Source organism: Echeneis naucrates, chromosome 10 (assembly GCF_900963305.1).
Source record: "Echeneis naucrates chromosome 10, fEcheNa1.1, whole genome shotgun sequence".
Lineage (NCBI taxonomy): Eukaryota > Metazoa > Chordata > Actinopteri > Carangiformes > Echeneidae > Echeneis > Echeneis naucrates.
The window spans coordinates 6794061-6813180 of NC_042520.1; the positions used below are offsets into that span (position 1 = coordinate 6794061).

A 19120-nucleotide genomic window follows, 5' to 3' on the forward strand; every position below is an offset into this window, starting at 1 on the left:
TCCTTCCATAATTGCTATTGTGATGTAATTAATGGTCCACGGCAAAATGTTTACTTTCAGGTGTGTTGCATTGCCCACTTCAATTAGATTCTGTTGAATTATTTATGAAGTGAGGAAATTTATTCTGTATCTGGCTCTTTCACACAAAGCAAACATTTTGTCAACCAAATTGCAGCATGTTTTTTGGCACGGCGTCTGGCACAGTGAGTCTGTTCATCCACTGATCTGCTTGTTGCCAACTTTTTCCCTCTCACATCCAGCCATGTGGCACCGAGCCTGCACACTGTGACAAACATTTTCTGTGACCATGCCAGCAATTTCCATTTACCTGTTTGTCTTTATTACACTCTCTGTGTTAGTGTGTGTGTGACTCCTCCAGGGAGGTGATTCCTTTAACTCACACAGTTAGCAGATCATTCAGTCCATCACACGCAGAAAGAGAAAGCACAGCATGAAATCCAGCATGTCTGTATTTTGTAAATATATTGTGATAGAATTCAGATTGAAAAAAAAATGTCTATAATAGTGAATAATGATATGGCAACAGCATAAAAGGAAAAGTTGTCAAGCTTAAAAAAAAAAAAAAATCACGAAATTGTCAACAGCATGCTGTCAAAGTTAAATATTCCCATATTCATACACCTACATATCCGATAAAACACATAAATAAATGAATAATATTACAATAAATTACCAAGGTATGTACCTGAAGAAATGATATTTGACAATGCATATTCTGCTTGTCATATAGCTGTGTTTTTGAGAAACCTCTAAAATCACGTCGGAGTTTTGTGCTTAAAAGGTTTTTCAAGTTCACTACCAGAGGAAAAAATAAAAAAAAGTACATTTGCAATAGACGGGCGTACAACAAACAGACAGACAAGCAGAATAAGTGAAAAACAAACAGCAAAGAATTCATTGAAAATTAATCAGTAGATGAAAAAAAAACAACAAAAAAGAAGCATAATACAAACAAACAGCTGAGGCTCAAAGACAGGCTGAGGGAGTTAAACTCCAGGAAGGGAATCCAAGTATCTTTACGTTTCTTGATGGAGCCACTTTCAGGTTACGGAGGACTTCTTGGACCTGGAGTCTAAGATGAGGAAACCTACTGCGATGGACAGAATTATAAGACTAAAATGCATTTCTTTTGATTAGGCTCTACAGCTAGGAGGGTGTTGGCCATGGTATGAGATTTATTTATCTACTTTTAGAAAAATCACGACTCCTGTCTCTAAATCTTTCTGTCCCAGCTGGTCTTCCACTTCCAGACTCTGTTGGACAACTTTGAGCGGACTGTCATCGATGACAGCCGACTGGCCGGAAGGCCAGCCGAGATCTTTGTGGGAAAGATGTTCAAGATGGAAGTCTGGGAGACCCTTCTGACATCCATGAGGGTCGGAGAAGTGGCTGAGTTCTGGTGTGATGCCACTGTGAGCTGAACTACAGACTACACACACACACACACTTACAGATAGGACCTTAAGAGAAGTCCTAATGCGGGTTCATGGGTGAGGAGGAGAAGCGTTATGTGCTCATTACGATGCACACAAATCAACCTTCTGCAGTCTCCTTCATGCTCAGTATTACAAATACAAACAGAAATCTTTTTGTGCAAATTTGAGTGTTTTTCCTTCTGGGGAAAATGTAATTTGCAAGTGAAATTGTGGATACTCTTGCATTTTTTCTTCTAGAACTGATTGGCACAGACTGGCAGCACCAGGGGGTTGCTGTGACTAAGTGCTTCTACGTTTTCCAGCAGACGCTTCCTTTATGTTTCTGTATTCATTTTGCAGCACACAGGTTTGTACCCGATTGTGTCCAAAGGAATGAGGCTGATTGCACAAGGGAAGGACCCTCTAGAGGGCCAGAGACACATGTGTGGCATGGGGAACCTGTTCCACTATCACTCCACTGGATTCCCAGAGCTGGATGAGCTAATGAGAACTCCTCAGCCACTGATATTTATCATGGAACTGTTGCAGGTGAGAACCGGAAGAAAATCCTTGTATGTTCAGCTTGATGGTATGAGGACAAGGCTGTTATCTGTCCCCCAGATACGAAAGACTTCTTCACCTGATTTTCTGCAATCCTATCACAAAAGTGACAAAACTCAAATTCCTCTGGTCCACTCAGCTTTGAAATGTAATATTATCCATCACAAGCATGAAGCGCAGCAAGGGGTCGTTCAGCGGGCGCAGTAAATCAACATCCTTCCCGCTTCAGATAGTCTCACAAAAGCTGACACTGCTCACTGTTGACTGTACTTTAAGTTCCCACTTAAATAAAAGTATAAAAAAATACTCAACTGAAAGTAGCTACATGAACTATATGACTCTATACAATCCTGCATAATTACATTGTGTGATTGTGTGCATCTGAGACACCTATAATAATTAAAACCTGCAACTATGCAAATGAATATTTTGTGTGGGTATTAGATGATCATAATACTTGAGAAAATGTACTAGAGTTCCTTTCCAGCCCTGTGGTTGAAGCTCCCACTTGTTCCTCTGCCTGTTTTTTTTTTTTTCCTCCTCCTAAATGATTTTTTTTTTGTTCTGTTATGCTCTCGTCTTGCGCCTGCTGCTTCCAGGTCGGCGACCCGCTGTCCTACCACAGAGAGTCCTGGATGATGGAAAAGGATGAGAAGCTGCAGATGGTGCCAGTTCTCCACATGCAGGGCAATGCGCTGGTCAAGCAGAGGCAATTCAGAGAGGCTGCGAGCAAGTACAAAGAAGCTGTCCTACTGCTGAAAACAGTCCAGTCGAGAGTGAGCAAATGATGAGGAAAGAAAGGCTGAATGGAGGGAGAAGATGACTGTTGTGCAGTCATGAATTTCGACATTTTCTCAGAATTATAAGGGTTTTTGGGCCATGCAGCTCCTACTCTTTACCAGCGGGAGAGCTCTGTTCTCCTGCTTTGCTCTGCTTCACTGTGTCCTTGATTACAGGCAAGAGAGTGGGAGGGATGGTAAAAGAAACATCCTGTCTAGGATAAGAGGGCGGTGTAAAGATGGAGGAATAGTGCAGGGAGAACAAGTCACATATACAGTTTTTGAAAAGACGCTCGATCCTTCTGTATGTGAGAGGGATTTTTGGCAGCTTTCAAAGTACTCTGAAGTTTGATGTGGAGGCTCACAGATAGCTGGCTTGTGAGTGAACAGCGAGTAATGCTCTGTTTTTGTCAGGGAGTAGTTCAACAGAAATTATGGAAATGTGTGGATCACGTTCTTGCTCTTCTCTGCTTGTGCGTGTTTAGGAGATGCCAGGAGATGTAGACTATGTTAACTTGGGTCGAATGATAATCCCACTGGAGCTGAACTACTGCCAATGCATGTTGGAGCTGGAGGAGTATTATGAGGTGATAGAGCATACCAACGACCTGCTTGACAAACACAAAGGTAAAGTCACGCTGGAGTAATATTTGGAGGCTTTTTCGGAAATCTAATCAATCATAGTTTTTTACTTCGTGTCGGAGACATTTGATCCGATTTCCCAGGAGAACAAGCGTTGCCTAGCTTCACATTCATCCAGTGGCATCACCCTGACAAACTCCTGACCTGAGCAGCTTTACATGAGCCAACGGGGGCTATCCTTTGCTCAAAGTCTTGTTCCTCAAATAAGATCTAAACCTGCAAAAATGGCAAGAGAGATGATAGTGTCCGATGGTTATAATGTGCTGAATCCATTGGTTTGCATTTGCATAAAAAGTGAAAGAGAATGCAGAAGAGTGCGGTTCCATCAAAAATGCTTCCTAACACTCGAACTTCCAAGTAAAATCAGATTCAGACCAAACATACCTGTTCAAAATTTTCATTGTACTGATTTCTATGTCACGCTGTCTACAGTATGTAAGTAAAAAGTTTCATTTGTAACTGGGTTAAAGGAAAACTTTGACATTTTTGGAAAATTCAAATTAAATTTTTTGCCAAGAGGTAGCTAACAACATTAATAGAGCTCTCGTGTGTGTCCATTAAATATTAAGCATAAGCCAGGAGATGCATACCTTAACTTGGCACGAGCACTGCAAGCAAGAGGAAATTGCAAGCACAACTCTTTTACAATATTATTTTCCCGATTTTCCAGCATCTTGAAAGCTTTACAGGGCTGGCCTGTCTTGTCGTTAAGCTGAGCTAACTTTTAAGTGCTGTTCACATGTATCATCAAGAGCGGACGCAGCGGAAAATAGTTTTACCCAAAAACACAACTTGTGATTTTCACAAATTGCTGTCTGAAATAAAGATATACTGCTTTCGCGTTAATAGAGGCAGGGATGTATCTGCTACAGAAGGACGATGCCAGGGTGAGTGTCCCCCATTTGGGTTCACACCTAATGCTAAATTAAGGTCACTGACTCCAGGCTGTAGATAGCTACTATTAAATCTGTCTGTTGAATATGGAGAGAGAAGCAGGACTCAGCTTCAGCAGAAAAACACAGCTCATATCTTTTACATAAACGAGGCCAACCATATGCTGACTTTAAAGACAGATGTAAAAGTCATAAAACTTTCAATTTTAACAGGGAAGAAAATAACAGTGCCTCCCAAAATGTTCATCCATCCATTGTGAAGAAGTACATGAAAAGCTGCTCGGTAGTGAATAAAATAAACGCCCGTACTGAGCTGCATCCGCCACTGGATGTATATATACACTGTGCCAAACAGTAATTTCAAACTGTTGTAACAGGCTGTCGTGTCAGAGTTTATTGCGGTGGCAATCCAGGCAGAGTGTGCCGAGAACTAGCTTTACTGCAGGTTTTACGGTTGGAGCAGCCCTGGGAATTGTACTGTCATACACATGGCTACTCATATAATCCTCGGGGAGCTCACATGTTGGCACAGGCTCCACTTCAGATCCCTGTGAATTATGCCCCTTACCCAGAGACAGTTCCCTCAGCCTGTATTAGCCTTTGTGTGGCAGGAGGAGGCAGTGTGTTAGTCGAGAATGTGTGCGCCTATGTGACATGTGTGGTCCAGCTTATGTGGCAGGAAAGGGGGGAAGTGTGCGAACTGTCTTGTGATTTAGTGTGAGAGTGGCATGCTATTGTGGAAATGGGCCGAAGTTTCTGAGCGCCACTGGCCAGTATGAGCTTTTGTCACTGCGGCTGCAGCTCTCTGCGGGAGCCTTTTGCCACACCAGCATCTCAAAACTGTTTCTTCTTTCAGTCAGTGTTATTGCCATATCCTTGTCCTTGATTTAGTTACATTTCCTCTCGTTTCAAACTTTTGTCTCCCTTTCCTCTCTATTTTTCTTTTATTTGTCTCCTTGTTGTTATTTCTCTTGTCATCGCCATTATGTTGTTTCAGTTCAAGTCAGGCACACTGCCACCGTTTTATCCCTTCAACCCAGTTAGAAAAGCACCCAGTGATGGCTCACTGCAGTTCTCTGCACTTGCCAGAGGCCATAAAGAAATCTGTTTAAATGTTAGATGAATACAGATTTTGCGTAGAGGGAAATTCAATGCAGAGGATTGGTGGGTATCTAAAACAAGGATACTGGCCTCTTCTGCTGAACCAGAGGCATCGCAGTGTGTGGGAGCATGTTTGATACTGTTTGCCCATCCAAGTTTAAAATAACGTTTGGTCCCCGAAACGTCAGCCGGCAGTTGTTAACTTAGCGTCGTACCAAAATTGGAAACCAGAAAACAAACACAGCCCTGTCAAAAGACATCAAAATTGACCAACCAGCATCTCTGATCACATGTTGTGTCACATTTATTTAATCTGTATCAAAACCAAAGTGTAAAAATCACAGTTACATGCTTTAAAGGGGCTTATGTGGTGGGCTGTTTCCTGGACAGGCTCAGTAATTGCCCATAAAATGTTTTGTTTTTGTTTTGGTTTAGCACTCAAACTAAAAAAAAAAAAAAAAAAAAAAAAAAAAAAAAGATGCTAAGAAGGGTAATTATTGCATTTTGAAGATGCTGTGCAAATTTTGTGTCAAGCAGAGCCAGGCTGCTTCCCTACTTCCAGCAGTTTTGCTAAGTTAAGCAGATCGGCAGCTGGCTGTAGCATCATGTGTAACAGACTGGCATGAACGTGGCATCAATCTTCTCATCTAAGAATGCATACATCTCAAAATTGATCATTTGCTTTGCAGCATGAAATTTTTCGCTGAGGCGAGAGATGTGTAGCAGTGCTTACGGGAAATACACACACCAACTGACACCTAGGTTTATTATTGGAGGTGTCTTGGTGAGAATTCTGTTGTTTTCCTGATTTTTAGCCTCATGTTTGTGTTGGTTTTGTCGCTTTGTACCTCAGACTGTGTGAAGGGCTACTACAAGAGAGCCAAGGCTCATGCTGCCGTGTGGAATGAAAAGGAGGCTCGGAGAGACTTCAACATGGTGGCCAACCTCGACATCACTCTGGCTTCTCTGGTGCACAGAGAAATAAAGGCCCTGTCGGAGCGCATGAAGGTGAAGTACTGGGAGGAGAGGGAAAAATACTGGAATGTGCTGGAGACAAAGGAGAACAGTGAAGAAAAAGAAGAAGAAGAAGATGATGAGAAGGAAGACGGGAAAAAACCAGAAGGTAGTGAAAGTGTGACCAGAGAGAGTGAAAACGAAGTTGAGAAGGAACAACGTGAGGGAGAATCTCAATCTGAAGACAAACGTGGAGCAGATAAAAAGGGCAGAGTAACGGCCAAAGCAGCAGGTAACAAAGATGAAGCAGCGTCTTCTGGGATTGGTCCAAATGCTGCTGATGAAATGGAGGGGAAGGACTGGCAGCAGATGTTACGACTGGTTATGCTGCTGCAGAACGAAGGAAACTTCCTCATTAAAGAGAAACAGTTTGAAAAGGCCTCTTTTAAGTTTGAGGAGGCCCTAGGATACGTGGACTTCCTTCAAAACAAGGTGAGTGAAATGAGTAACAAAGTGGATTTTTTTGTGAAAGCACACAATGTGTTGTATTTCCAGAAAATAGACATGTGAAAGAAAACCTGCCAAAAATTTGTCTTTCAACAGGATTTGTCGCACGTAAACTATCGTCAACTGTCATCGTTGCTTCTTCTTTTTCTTTTTTTTTTTCCAAATGGCAGCTGTTGCATTGTAGGTATGCTGGCAAAGGGAAGTGCTAAAAATAAGAGCTCTCCTCGGAGATACTACTGACAGCTCTTGCTTTTTCGCCTCCTTAAATTTTCTCTCTACTGCCACACCTCCCTGTCTAACCTCTTCATACCTTTCACACAAAACAAACTCCTTTCTGTCAACCCAACCCTCTTCCATCTTTACCTCATATTTCTCAGCCCTTACTCCCTCACTCTGTCTCCGCCATCAGTCACCGCCGCCTCACGCACATCTTGTCCTCTCTGTGGACTTGGCAGGTAGATCAACAGGGAGACGACTGGGACTCGCTGGAGAAAGTGCGTCTTCCGCTGACCCTCAACCTCAGCCAGTGCATGCTGGAGCTGGGGCAGCACCGGCAAGTGGTGGAGCTAATGAACGAGCTGCTGAAGAAGCACAGAGGTAATTTATGCAAGAATAAAACTGAATAGTTTTATCGGCCGTTCATACACTTTGACCGCTCCAGGCAGCTTTGTACAGAAATGAAGAGCGCACATTAAAAAAAGACAAAAATCACAGGAATAACAAATAACAATAATAACAGGAGGAAACCAAGCTGCAGTGACAGCGTGTGAATATAACTTGGGCAGTCATATTACACTTTGAAAATACGTTTGAGTTAGGGCAGGAAGTAATTTTATAAATGTATGGAAATATCTACATCAGTATGTAAAAACATGCTCGAGTTCAGTTTTTTTGCGTTACTCACCTCACTCAAGATCTCCTGCTGGTACAAATGCCTGGCCCTCAGCAAATGTCTGCCTTCACACTGCAACAAGCCTTGATCTCTGTGTTTACCATGGAAAGAAGAAACCAAACATTCACAACCACATTGCTCAGTCTCTTTCGTTCCCCCGGCACTCACTCACGGACATCACAGTCAAAAATGAATTCACTGTTTTCTTTTTGTTTCTGCAAAGACTGAATTATTTATAGTTGAGGCTGATGTGAAATGGTTGTTCTTATGCTTTACTTTTCATTTACTTCTCTTTTCCAAACTTTTCCATTCACTTTGTCTGTCTCCTTTCTCACCACTGGTGCTCCGAATGATCATTTCACTCCACCTCTGGCATTTTTTTTTTACTTTTCGTTTCATTGGTTTCCTGCGTTATCCTTGGGGACCTCATATTGTTTCATACAGGCTTTACATGTCAATATTTACTGTCAAACTTTCTTTCCTTGTACTGTGTAGGTAACTTTAAAGCTGTTTACCAGCGGGCCCAAGCACATGCTGCATTGTGCAATGAGGATGAAGCCAGAAGGGACTTTGCAAGTGTGGAGAAGTTGGACCCAAAGTTCAAACCCTTTGTCCGTCAGGAACTGAAAAGGCTTGGCGAGCGCCTCCGCAGCATGCATTCACATCAGAAGAAGACTTACTGGGAAATGACACAGGAGAAGTGGGGGCCTGGTGGAAGCAGCACCAAGAAAGCAACAAGAAAGACGGACGACAAAATTACACAGAAAGCCACAGAAGGTAAAGCTGAATCAGCTAAGAACACAGAAGAGCGGGTGATTGAAAACTCCGAGAAAACAGCCTCTGCTGAGACAGGGGGGGCGAACGATGCACAAACAGAGGAAAGTCCAGATGTGGGGGCAGAGTGGAGCAATAAAGAACCAGAGAGTGGGAGAGCGAGAGAAGAGGGCTTAGATAATGAAAATACAGAGAGTGTTGTGGTTCGTGAGGACAGGCAGGGTGCACCAGATAATCGAGACAAAGATAGCGATCCTGTGCCCACCAGCAAAGGCACAGATAATGTAGTGAACAAGAGATCAGGGAGCGATAAGGGCAGGAAGAAGGTCAAACGCCAATCAAGTGCTGCACTTGGCTCAAGCAAAACAAGGCAAAGGAACAAAGCCACCAGTGATAAGACGGGAAATAGTGGTACGCAATCAGAATAGACCTTTGGGTTGTATTGTGCAGAGCCAGGGGGAAGGGTGAGGGCAGAGAGATGAAAATGTGAATGGAGTAGGCGAAACTGGAGGAAATAGGAAAATTGTAAACAGCCCAGATGCAACTCTCAACAGGAAATATTGATTCTGCCACATACAAACCCGACTATAAACACAGGAAGAAATACATTCATGTTAACAGCCCATCTTTGGCACCATTCTGAGTTAAGTTTCATTATTCATTATTCGATTCTCAGAGATAACTGCAAGCACATAAAAAAAAAATAAAAGAAAGCTCAGGCAGACGGGGAGTTTGCCAAATACAAAGTTTTTATTTCTGTACACAAAGAGTAGAAAGCAGCCAGTAACCCACACGTTGTTACAGTAAAAAGCCTTCGTCAGAAAATTCTTTTATACAGATTAAAAACTCCAGAGAAAAGAGCAAGAAGTGTTTGAGTGATGGACAACAACATAAAATCAAAAACCATTATACAATAAATATTTGAATGATTAATGAGGTATATTAACGGTGACTTGAAAACGAGAACAAAAAAAGAACCTCAGTTCATCAGTCATGTATGAGTGTGTGTATACATGTATTTGTGTTAGTGTTTTTAACTCCTTGTTTGAGGTTAAGTGAGTCATTGCACTGTCACATGTGAGGTGACATACAAACACACGTGTCCTTGTTTGAAGCTCGGGTGCATGACAGCAATAACACACAGGGGGGCGTGAGACATAAGGGCATTAGAGTAATGATGTGGCTTGTAAGCTTTTTTGGCCGACTAGAAGCAGGTACAGAAGTGAGGAGAACGACACCATTGTCTTTGGGGGTGACCTTTGCCTCGGTGCAGAAACTTCTCCAGTCGCACAGCTTCAGGCTTCCCGCCTCAAGGAGCAGGGCATTTTTGTGTTAGTGTCACGTTTATTGTGTTATTGTGATTCGACCTTGGACGATCAGACAGGCTGGCTGAGATGCAGCTGGATAACCATGAAAGTCAAGTTAGGTGTCAAACAGCAAACAGAGCGAGGCATGGGGACAAAGTGTTGTAATGCAACTCACTCATTAAACCACATAGTTGTGTATTTGTTTTGTGTTTGCCGCCTCTAAAAATAAAAACATGAATGTTGACATACAGCCCTGTGGGAAAAGCTGCCTCTTCTTTTTTCACACGCTGTCAGCGTTACATCGTTTTGTGTACCACAACACAAAAGTACGGTGTTGAGAGCGAGGGTGGGTGATCATCAATGTGTAATGAGATATGTGAATACCAATACATAAGCATCTATGAGTAAACAAGAGCTTGTCTTGGTTTTATTTTTTTTTTTCCTCTTCCACAAGCTGAGCTGCTGCTCTTTGTTCTGACTCATAAGAGCTTTAAAAAAACAAATTGTTAAGCGCTGCAGGTGCGGCGATGTATTCAACGAATGACAATGATTATTTCCAGCAGCTAAACAATATCAGGCTTCAGTGGAGGTGGAAGTGATGAAGAGGAGAGTTGCATTTGGGGAACAAGATGCTCTCTCTTGAGTCCCTTAAGGCTTTTAGCATTTGTATTATGAATGGCACGCCAACTTCCCACAAGTCTATAGAACTGCATACGTGCGGACAGTTCCCTAGCAACACCATCAGAGTAATAGCTGGCAGGTGCTGAGGAGGACTTGTCAAAGTTTAGGTTTCTCTCTCTTCGAAGAAGAGCCTGTGATTGCAGCAAATATGGTATGTTAAGGTCAGAGTGTCGTTTTAAGGTTAAGCATGAATTCTGCATGACTGCTGAGAACCAACCAGCTATGAATGATGTTTTTCTTTTTTCACCTCGTCTCTCAGAACTTTAGTCCCTCCAAGCATCCCCGGCATCACAGGTTCATTCACAGAGGCCCAGTTCAACCAGTCTTAATGCATACTGTAGATGCTCACATGGTGCGATTCACATTTTTCTACACTTCCTGTTGCTAGAAATTATCCACTGGCCAGTCTAGATAATGACAGACAGTGAAGTGTAAACACACACTCCTGTCGTGACCTCCCGTCCCTGAATGCAAAAACAGCGACAACAAAATAAAGTGTAGAAGTGTAGAAACTAACCCCAGTTTTTTTATGGATTCTGTGTGTAATTAAGGCATTGCATGTGCTATGTTTAGAACAGAATTCACCCTATGACCCTGATACGATGAGGGCGAAGCCATTTCAAGCATTCGCCTCTGTAAATCTGAAAGCAATTAAGGTGGCATTAGCAAGGGAAGATGAGGCATGGACAGTCAATAGCTACTGTTCTTTGAAATCTACACGGAGAGGCGGGATTATTACAGATGGAGTCAGCATGGGATTGTGCTATGGTGGTGTGGTGCCCCCTGCAGTGTCTACAATTGGTCTCGATGAGACAAAAAGAGAGAGAGAGCGAGCGCTCCTGATGGCCCACTGCCTGGGGCGCTTCGCTTTGTCTGCACACAACAGGAGAACACTGAGATCTCAGAGCAGACAACTCCATGCTGATGTTTATCTGAAGGCATTTCCTCAACAAACCCCAATATCAGTCACAATACAAATTGGCTCAAAATGAGAGCTTGCTTGAATCCCACAAGGAGGTGTTTTATGAAGTATAGCCCACGTGGTGCATATTTTTAGAAATGGAGCACAGGACATAATATTGATCATGCAAGGAGGCAATTGTGCATGGGGGGTGCAAGTTGGGAGCATGGATGTTCCAGCACACATACGCTGCGAATGGCTGTGTATGAGAGTAAAGGGCTAACTTAGAGAAAGTGAGCAATGAGAGCGACAAGCAGTTTGAGAGGATTAGAAGAACACAGTGTGCACACACAGAGGCGCTGTGCTAGCGGGCACTTTGGCTGTCTTAAATAAATCATGGATTTAACTGATGATGTGTCATTCTTGCAACAAGCAAATAAGCTCGTTGTGGGGGCAGTCAGCTCCCTGACAATCTGCACCATGCAGCCACGAGAAACGCACTCAGCCCAGGCCTGATCTCGTTTGCAAAAGCGAGCTTTAACACACCATCTCCCTTCAAAAAACAAAAATAAAAACTGTGATAATGCCTTCAAGGTGGGATAAAACACACTTCAGATACAGTCATTCTGACAAAATAAGGGGAAATCCTTCCTTGTTCCTTTTTGAATTTTTTTTAAAATTCTTTTCTCTGAAAGTCCAATTTGTGCTGCGGACTGATATAAAGCTTCACACCTCTGGGAGACTACACATATACTGATAAGCACAGTGTCTTGGTTGGGCATAACCCCTTCATTTAAGTCCCTTCTCTGACCTGCTGCTAACATTAGTTTCCTTTGGCTCATAAACATGGTGTCAGGCTGCGCCGCTGAACTTATCAAGCGCAGGGTTGCCAATTGGACATCAGTATGAGCCTTTAGAAGTTTGCATGAAAAAGGCGTTTAGTGCACAAAGTTCCACCGGAGGGTTAGCTCTGGGTATCATAGCTGCTGCAGTGGTCACAGGGCCCGGTGTATTGTGGCCTGACCTCAGCTGTACGGAGCTACTCCCACCGCCATCAGGTGTCCTTTCAGATTTTCACATTGCTCCTTGGGGGCCCACTTGTCGTTAGATGTTTGAGGTGGTGCCTGAAATTGGGAAATAGAAAAAAAAAGGAAACAATTTCTAAAGCTTCAGCAATTTTAGGAACACATACCCAAGACAGAAAATGTTCTTGGTTTTACGAAGAAGACTATAATTATGATAATCCATTACTTTGTTCAATTTACAGGCTGCCGACTGCCCGGCAAATTGCATTTTAATGCAACAGGACAGTTTGCAAAGCGTGTGAACAGTGATGTTCCCTTTCCCTTTGTGTTGCTGTCTCTCTCTCTCTTAATCTTACTCCGCCTCTCTGCCATTTAATCTCCCCGCCCCTCCTTTGACAATCGACTCTCAGCAGTTTATGTTTGCTCTTCTCTCCATCTCTCATTCTCCTGTGGGTGATGGAGGAACAGAGAGTCTATCTGTGAAGAGTGAGCTGCCACGGTGCCAAAGGTCCACGCAGCTGAGAAAAACACTCACCCGGTTCTGAAGGGAAAACGTTTCTCAGCTGCTCGATGACCTCCTGTAGCTGCAGCACCGTGTCGTGCTCATGCTCCATGTCATCTCCTAACACACACACACACACACACACGTATGGACAAACACAAAATGTTGCACTTCATTAATGGATGAGGCCGGTGTGGCAGAGGAGGATGCATCACATTTATTCTGCTTGCATTTTGCAAGCCCGATCACTCACCTGCTGCTTCAGTGTCAGTTGTCTCTCTGCTGGCTGGCTCCCCGTGGTGACCCCCCCCAGACACAGGAGAAGACAGGGTGGATGGTTCAGATCCATTTGCTTCTGAATCCTCTTTGGGCTATTTTTTTTTTTTTTTTAATAAGGAAAGACTTATTGTTATTCAGTCCAAATAACTGCTTATGTCCATCATGTTTCAGGCTCCAGAGGCACTCAGCCTTTCACATAGTAATGAACGTGATGGTTAATGGCACTCAGCCAGCAGACCTTAAATGACATTTCTCAGCACAACTATGACAAAGAAAACCTAACATTGTGTCAAATGGATGTTTCCATCAGGTTTACCTCTGATTTGTGCTTTGAAAGAGGTTATATGCAGCCTACCGTATTAAGCATAATGTTTAGCAAGTAATCCTGTAGTAGTAGTGTAGTAATACCCAAGAGTTGAGTTCAGGAGTTCAGTAGCTGCAGCGAAACTGAGATGTCCAGAGATTAGGTGATATTCATACCCACACTGCCACAAACTATAAAGGCAGAGTTTACAGAATTTATTTTTGTAGGAGATGAACCTGTGATCTAGATCTACGGCGAAAATGATTTTTTGCCCATGTGTATACTTCCTCTTTCTCTGCACCCTTCCCCCCACTGTTCCACGCTCATTCTCAATTTCCAAGTCTTTAACCTGAAGAAGAAGGAGCAGCCTGTTTTTCCCTCTCGCTATCGCTCTGTTGTTGTCACCTTTTATTCTTTACTCAGTGGCACTGCTGCTAACAATTTACACTTTCTTATTATAGTGACACACTAACTGTGTGTCAGCTCCCTTCTATCTGTCTTTTTTCACACATTTCCCTCAGATTGCAGTAAATCTTTTATTATTATTTAAGGCTTATCTTTCTTTTCCTGTCTTACCTGTGTTACCATGTTAACATGTTCAAAGTTCAAATCTAACATTGTGCACACTGTGGTGTACACCTTTAAAAACACCTCTTTGCCCCTTATTTAGACCAGTCACAGTTACATGCTATATTATAGCTGATGCAGTTTGTCAGTCCCTCCACAGAGCATACTGTTAAAGAGGACCTGATGATCTTTAAACTCTGTACTGCTCTGCTTACATACTAATACTATGTGCTGTTAGTTAACTAATATCAATATGAAGGACTGAGAAAAATGGGTATTAAAAGTGTTGTGATGTAGTGCGATACAATGTTATATAAATTGAGGCGCAGTTTGGACCAATGGCAAAACCAGTCATAATTCTCTAATCATCAAGTGATCTATTTTAATTTATTTTATACTTTGCATCCCATGGGTTTATCTTCCCTTTCTTGTTTTTAATGTTGTCAATCTGGAACATGAGGCATTTTCCCAAAAGCACAGAGAAGTGGGAAGAGCCTGTGTGGATTTTCTCCACATTGAAAAATAGAAAATTTTCCAGTGGATTCAGCCCTGCAGCTCCTTAATGACTCCTCAGGCATGTAAGCTACGGCTGACAGGACAGTGAACAGCGAAGAAGCTGAATGCCGGATATCTCCACAGACTTTTGACATTAAAACAGCAGCTCCAATAGTCCTCCAGATGCCACTTTTGAAAAACTATCAGCTGCTCCAATAAAGCTGCAACTTCTGCTGTTGGATCATGGGAATGACTTCCCTCTTCCTGCTTTTTAGTTACTCCTTTGACCCATCACAGTTAATGGCAACTTTTCTTTGACTGTTACTTTTGTGAACATTTATTATTCTTAAACCTTCACTTTTATTTGGACATGCCATGCACAGAAGGGGCTGTGGGATGAAAGTGGATTTACTGTTCCTAAGCAAAGCTGATTGTGGGCCGAAGGAAATCAATAAGGACTAATGAAAATACTACTAATAAAAGATTTTACCAGTACTTTGTGCTTATATTGCCTAAAGCACTTGGGTGACAAGTGTTGTATCATTACCAATAATGGTTCACCATTCATTCATCAACCCACACATGGGCAGAAAGAACATGCCGGGAACCAAACCCGCGACTTTCTTGTGAGGCATCAGCACTAACCACTATGCCGCTTTGCTTCCCTGGTTCACCATTATGTTTTGTTTTAAATTTTGTAGGTGGTCATGGTGGGGTTATGTTTTACTCTTAAACAGAACACTACAGAATTATCTCAAGGAAACTTTCAGGAACATTTTTAGGATGTTCTGAAATACATCCTATTTCCTAGTACTAAGTACTTCCCAAATCCTTATAATTTAGGGGATGCTCTTTTTTGTCATAAAATATGAAACTACCAATGAACAGTTATCAAATAAATGTGGTGCAGTAAAAAGTATAATATTTCTGTTTGAGATGAGAGACAGAAATCAAGAAAAAGTACCTGCTGACTGCAAACCTGAACTCTGTCCATCACACTCCATCATGCCATCATCACAGAGGCGTACCTGTAGCAGCAGCTCCCTTAGCCTGCGCAGCTGCGATTCTAGCTGTTTGTTGTGGTCCTCCAGGATCTGCATCCGGGTCTCTAGGCGTGTCTTGTGCTGCCGGAGGACCCGAGCTTCAGCCAGGAGCTCTTCGTCCTGTTGTCCTCCTGCTGTGGGTGAGCCTGGGCCGCCCTCTCCAGCCTCAGTCAGCATGGGAACTGAGGCCGCTTCCTCGTGCTTCCACTTGAGCCGCCTGTACTCCCCTTGCAGCACCCTGAAGATCCATGTTGAAGAAAAGACGAAGGGAAAACAATCAGGCTCACAATTTGGACCACAGCATGAAAATTATACACACAACTGGTTTTTGTCCAACTCCTCCCTGACACAAACAGAAATGCATCCACATCCAAGTAATGACATGTTTTGATGAATGCATATGTGCATGAATAGCATAAGCACACATCTCCTAAACATACACATCTTGGAGCACAATCATATTCATGAATAAAAGCTACAGTGAGTCACTTTCTCCCATGTGCTACACGTGTGACATTAACACCATTGAGTGATTACACGCTTTGTATGATGCATCTCTAAAGGTGCTGTAATCTATATGAGAACTAGAAAATCCTACTGCAGAACATGCCAGTCTAGTTGAGAGGAAAATTAGCTGCGTCATTCAGATTTGTTAATATTGGCCTTATGTCTCATATTCATTTTAATATTAGCATTAGCATCAGCATGTTAAAATGAGTGGTCAAACTCCCTGTAAAATAGCTTAAAAAGAAAAAAAAAAAAAGCATCACAGGTGTAAAATCAGACACAAATTAGTTTCAAATGATTCATAGCATCTAACCAGGTTTTACAGCAAGATTACACTAAGAGCTTTATTTTATGTATTAACCTTTCAAACATGCCATCAGGTCAAATTCAGGTCCAAAAAACAATAAAAACCAAAAAGGCTATAATGAAATATGTTTGATTCTAATATTGATTTTTTGTTCAGGCATGAGTCACATTTGGGAGATCACACACTAAACTACAGCAGCTGCTGCGGTAATGAATAAGGACAACAAAGCAATCTGATAACAGGAGGCCTCCTTTGTAGAAAAAGTGAACTGGGTCAAGGTTTCAGACCCCCCCTTGGGCACGAATGTTTTTGTGTGCGTTTTTGCGCTTGTGCATGTGTGTTTAGAGAGGTCACAACTGAACTGAAGACAAATTATTCTTATGAATCATTCACGTAAAGGCTGCCTCTAGTAACAGATTAAATGGAAAGGGAAAATGAATTTGCTTCATTCATGGAGAAATATATGAGTCTCTTAGCTACAAGGACTATAAATTCCCATTCAAGCATCGTAATCTAAACCAATGTCTTTTGAAGTTACACTTCAGTCGCAGCTGTTAGTCCATAACAGACTCATTCTGTCCCTAATTTGGGGCTCCTCTGAGTTTTAAAACCAATGCAAAGGAAATTTCCCTTTCGCCTTTTTCATCCAGATGCTTGTTAGGTGTGAACACAGAAAAGTGTGTTGTGTTTTCTCAAGGCTGTTCGAAAGGATTCAGAGTGTGAAAATGTTTACTCTCTTCAGGTGGTCTGCGAATGACAGCAGAAGTAAGTAGGGTGAAATCTCTACAGTCGGACACATTATTTCAACACTATTTGTGTTTTTATGCAGCTGGGCAACTTCACAAATAAAAAAAATTATTCCTCAAATTGCTGCTGCAAGCCTCTTTCAAAACCTTAATTTCAACCAGATCCAGATACACAATAAAATCACACATTTTTCAATGCTAACCCGATAACAGACCTGTTCTCGTTCTCCAGTCGGGCCAGGGTGCGTTGGAGCTGCTCCTTGTCCTGGTGCTCCAGGTGAGCCAGCAACATGTGCTGCCCACACGGTGAGTCATGGTCCAGGGCTGGGCTGGAGTGACGCAGGAGGTACTGATCTTCATCCCTGAGTCCCCCACACAGGAGACAACACACTGAGCCACCAGCACACAGCCACCAGCAGCACAAAGCATGGGAGAGCGGACGGGCAGAAACGAGGCAAAGCAAGCGGAGCAGGGAAAGCTATTACAAGACAGAGGGAAACAGGACCAGGTGCGGTGGGATGGGACACTCTGGTGAAGACACTTTGCCAACTTCATGGTCCAAAAATGAAATGTTCTGCAATAAACCTGGCTCAACATGCCACTGAAAACCCACTTACATTTATTAAAAACAGCAGCAGACTGTTATGCTACAGGACAATAAAACTGAGCATTGAGCATTTCATTGATGATGGAACTGAAAACTTACTGTGCAGATCTATGATGTTTATGTTTTAAATAATTCTATAGGTAGCATCAAACGCTTATTTTTACTCATACTTGTGGACTGCATCGAAGGTTCAACTGTCCAATATGCAACATGAGTGAACTCAGAACAATGCATACAGGTAGAGAATGAAGGCTGCACACACAGGCGATGCAAGGTTCATAACAGAAGACAGTAATGCCAGGCAGGTAACAGCTGCAGGCACCGATAGCATAGCAAGTACAGAGCCATGCAGCAGGGAAAACAGAGGCAACAACAGAAAGACTGACTGCTTCGCAGGAATAAGAACAACAAGCTACAAGGGCACAATAGCACAAAACAACACCACGCAACATAGCAGGTAGAAGGGAAACTTCATGCATACAAAAACCTTCTATGACACAGAATAATATAAAGACATAGATGCAAAGACTATGCACCATGCGCATGCATTGATACACACACATTTCTGTGACACAGATCTTCCCAAGTATCACACATACATACATTTAAATACATGCCCATGGAAACAAAGACATCAGGAGCAGCCTTGAGAAGCACAGGTGTCAATAATAAAAACTGTTGAAGTAGTTCTGTTATCCTAGAACCAGCTTATAATGTGGTGCCAATCACAGCTATCTCTCAGGACAGACAGATAAAACATGTCTACAAAGAACCAATGAGCCAATTTCACGACACACTCTGGATGTGATAACACAGTGATTCTGGGAATAATTGGAAAACTTTAAAGTAAAACTGTCTCAGAGAAGAAGGAAATGGTTGACAAGTCACACAGGTGTCAACAAAACACAGACCAAAACACACAATTATACTCTGCCATAAAGCCCCTGATCCATTCCCTCTAATTGACCTTTCTCCAGCTTTTGACAGTGAGGACTCACCTCACTGGGTGCCTCATTCCCATCAAACATTCCTATTCCTCTCACTGCTGTAACCTTGTCACCACTTCTTCACCCTGCTTCTACAAGCACACACGTATGGCTCTCCCTCTTTAGCAGGGGCTTTGTGTATCTACCCAGAGCCAAAGACTTTAATCACAGCGGGCATGTGCATGATGAAAGGGGACTGCGTATGGCACTCGCTGTGGGTCCTTTTCCTTATGCGGCTGATTATTTATATGATTGCCCAATTTTACTCTAACATTCATGAACAAGCCTGAGCACACAGAGGAAAGGGGTTCACAAAAAAACACA

General features: G+C 42.6%; 1 protein-coding gene across 1 annotated transcript in view; it reads right to left on the minus strand.

Annotated features, from left to right (window-relative positions):
* Positions 1–9275: 9275 nt before the first annotated feature.
* Positions 9276–19120, minus strand: part of drp2 (dystrophin related protein 2) — a 69665-nt gene continuing 59820 nt past the window's right edge. Inside the window, exons 20-24 of the mRNA XM_029512157.1 lie at positions 17419–17565; positions 15629–15881; positions 13209–13326; positions 12989–13075; positions 9276–12552 (exon numbers count right to left, since the gene is read on the minus strand). Of these exons, the coding sequence (XP_029368017.1) occupies positions 12533–12552; positions 12989–13075; positions 13209–13326; positions 15629–15881; positions 17419–17565 (625 nt within the window). The 3' untranslated portion in view covers positions 9276–12532. The remainder of the gene's footprint in view (positions 12553–12988; positions 13076–13208; positions 13327–15628; positions 15882–17418; positions 17566–19120) is intronic.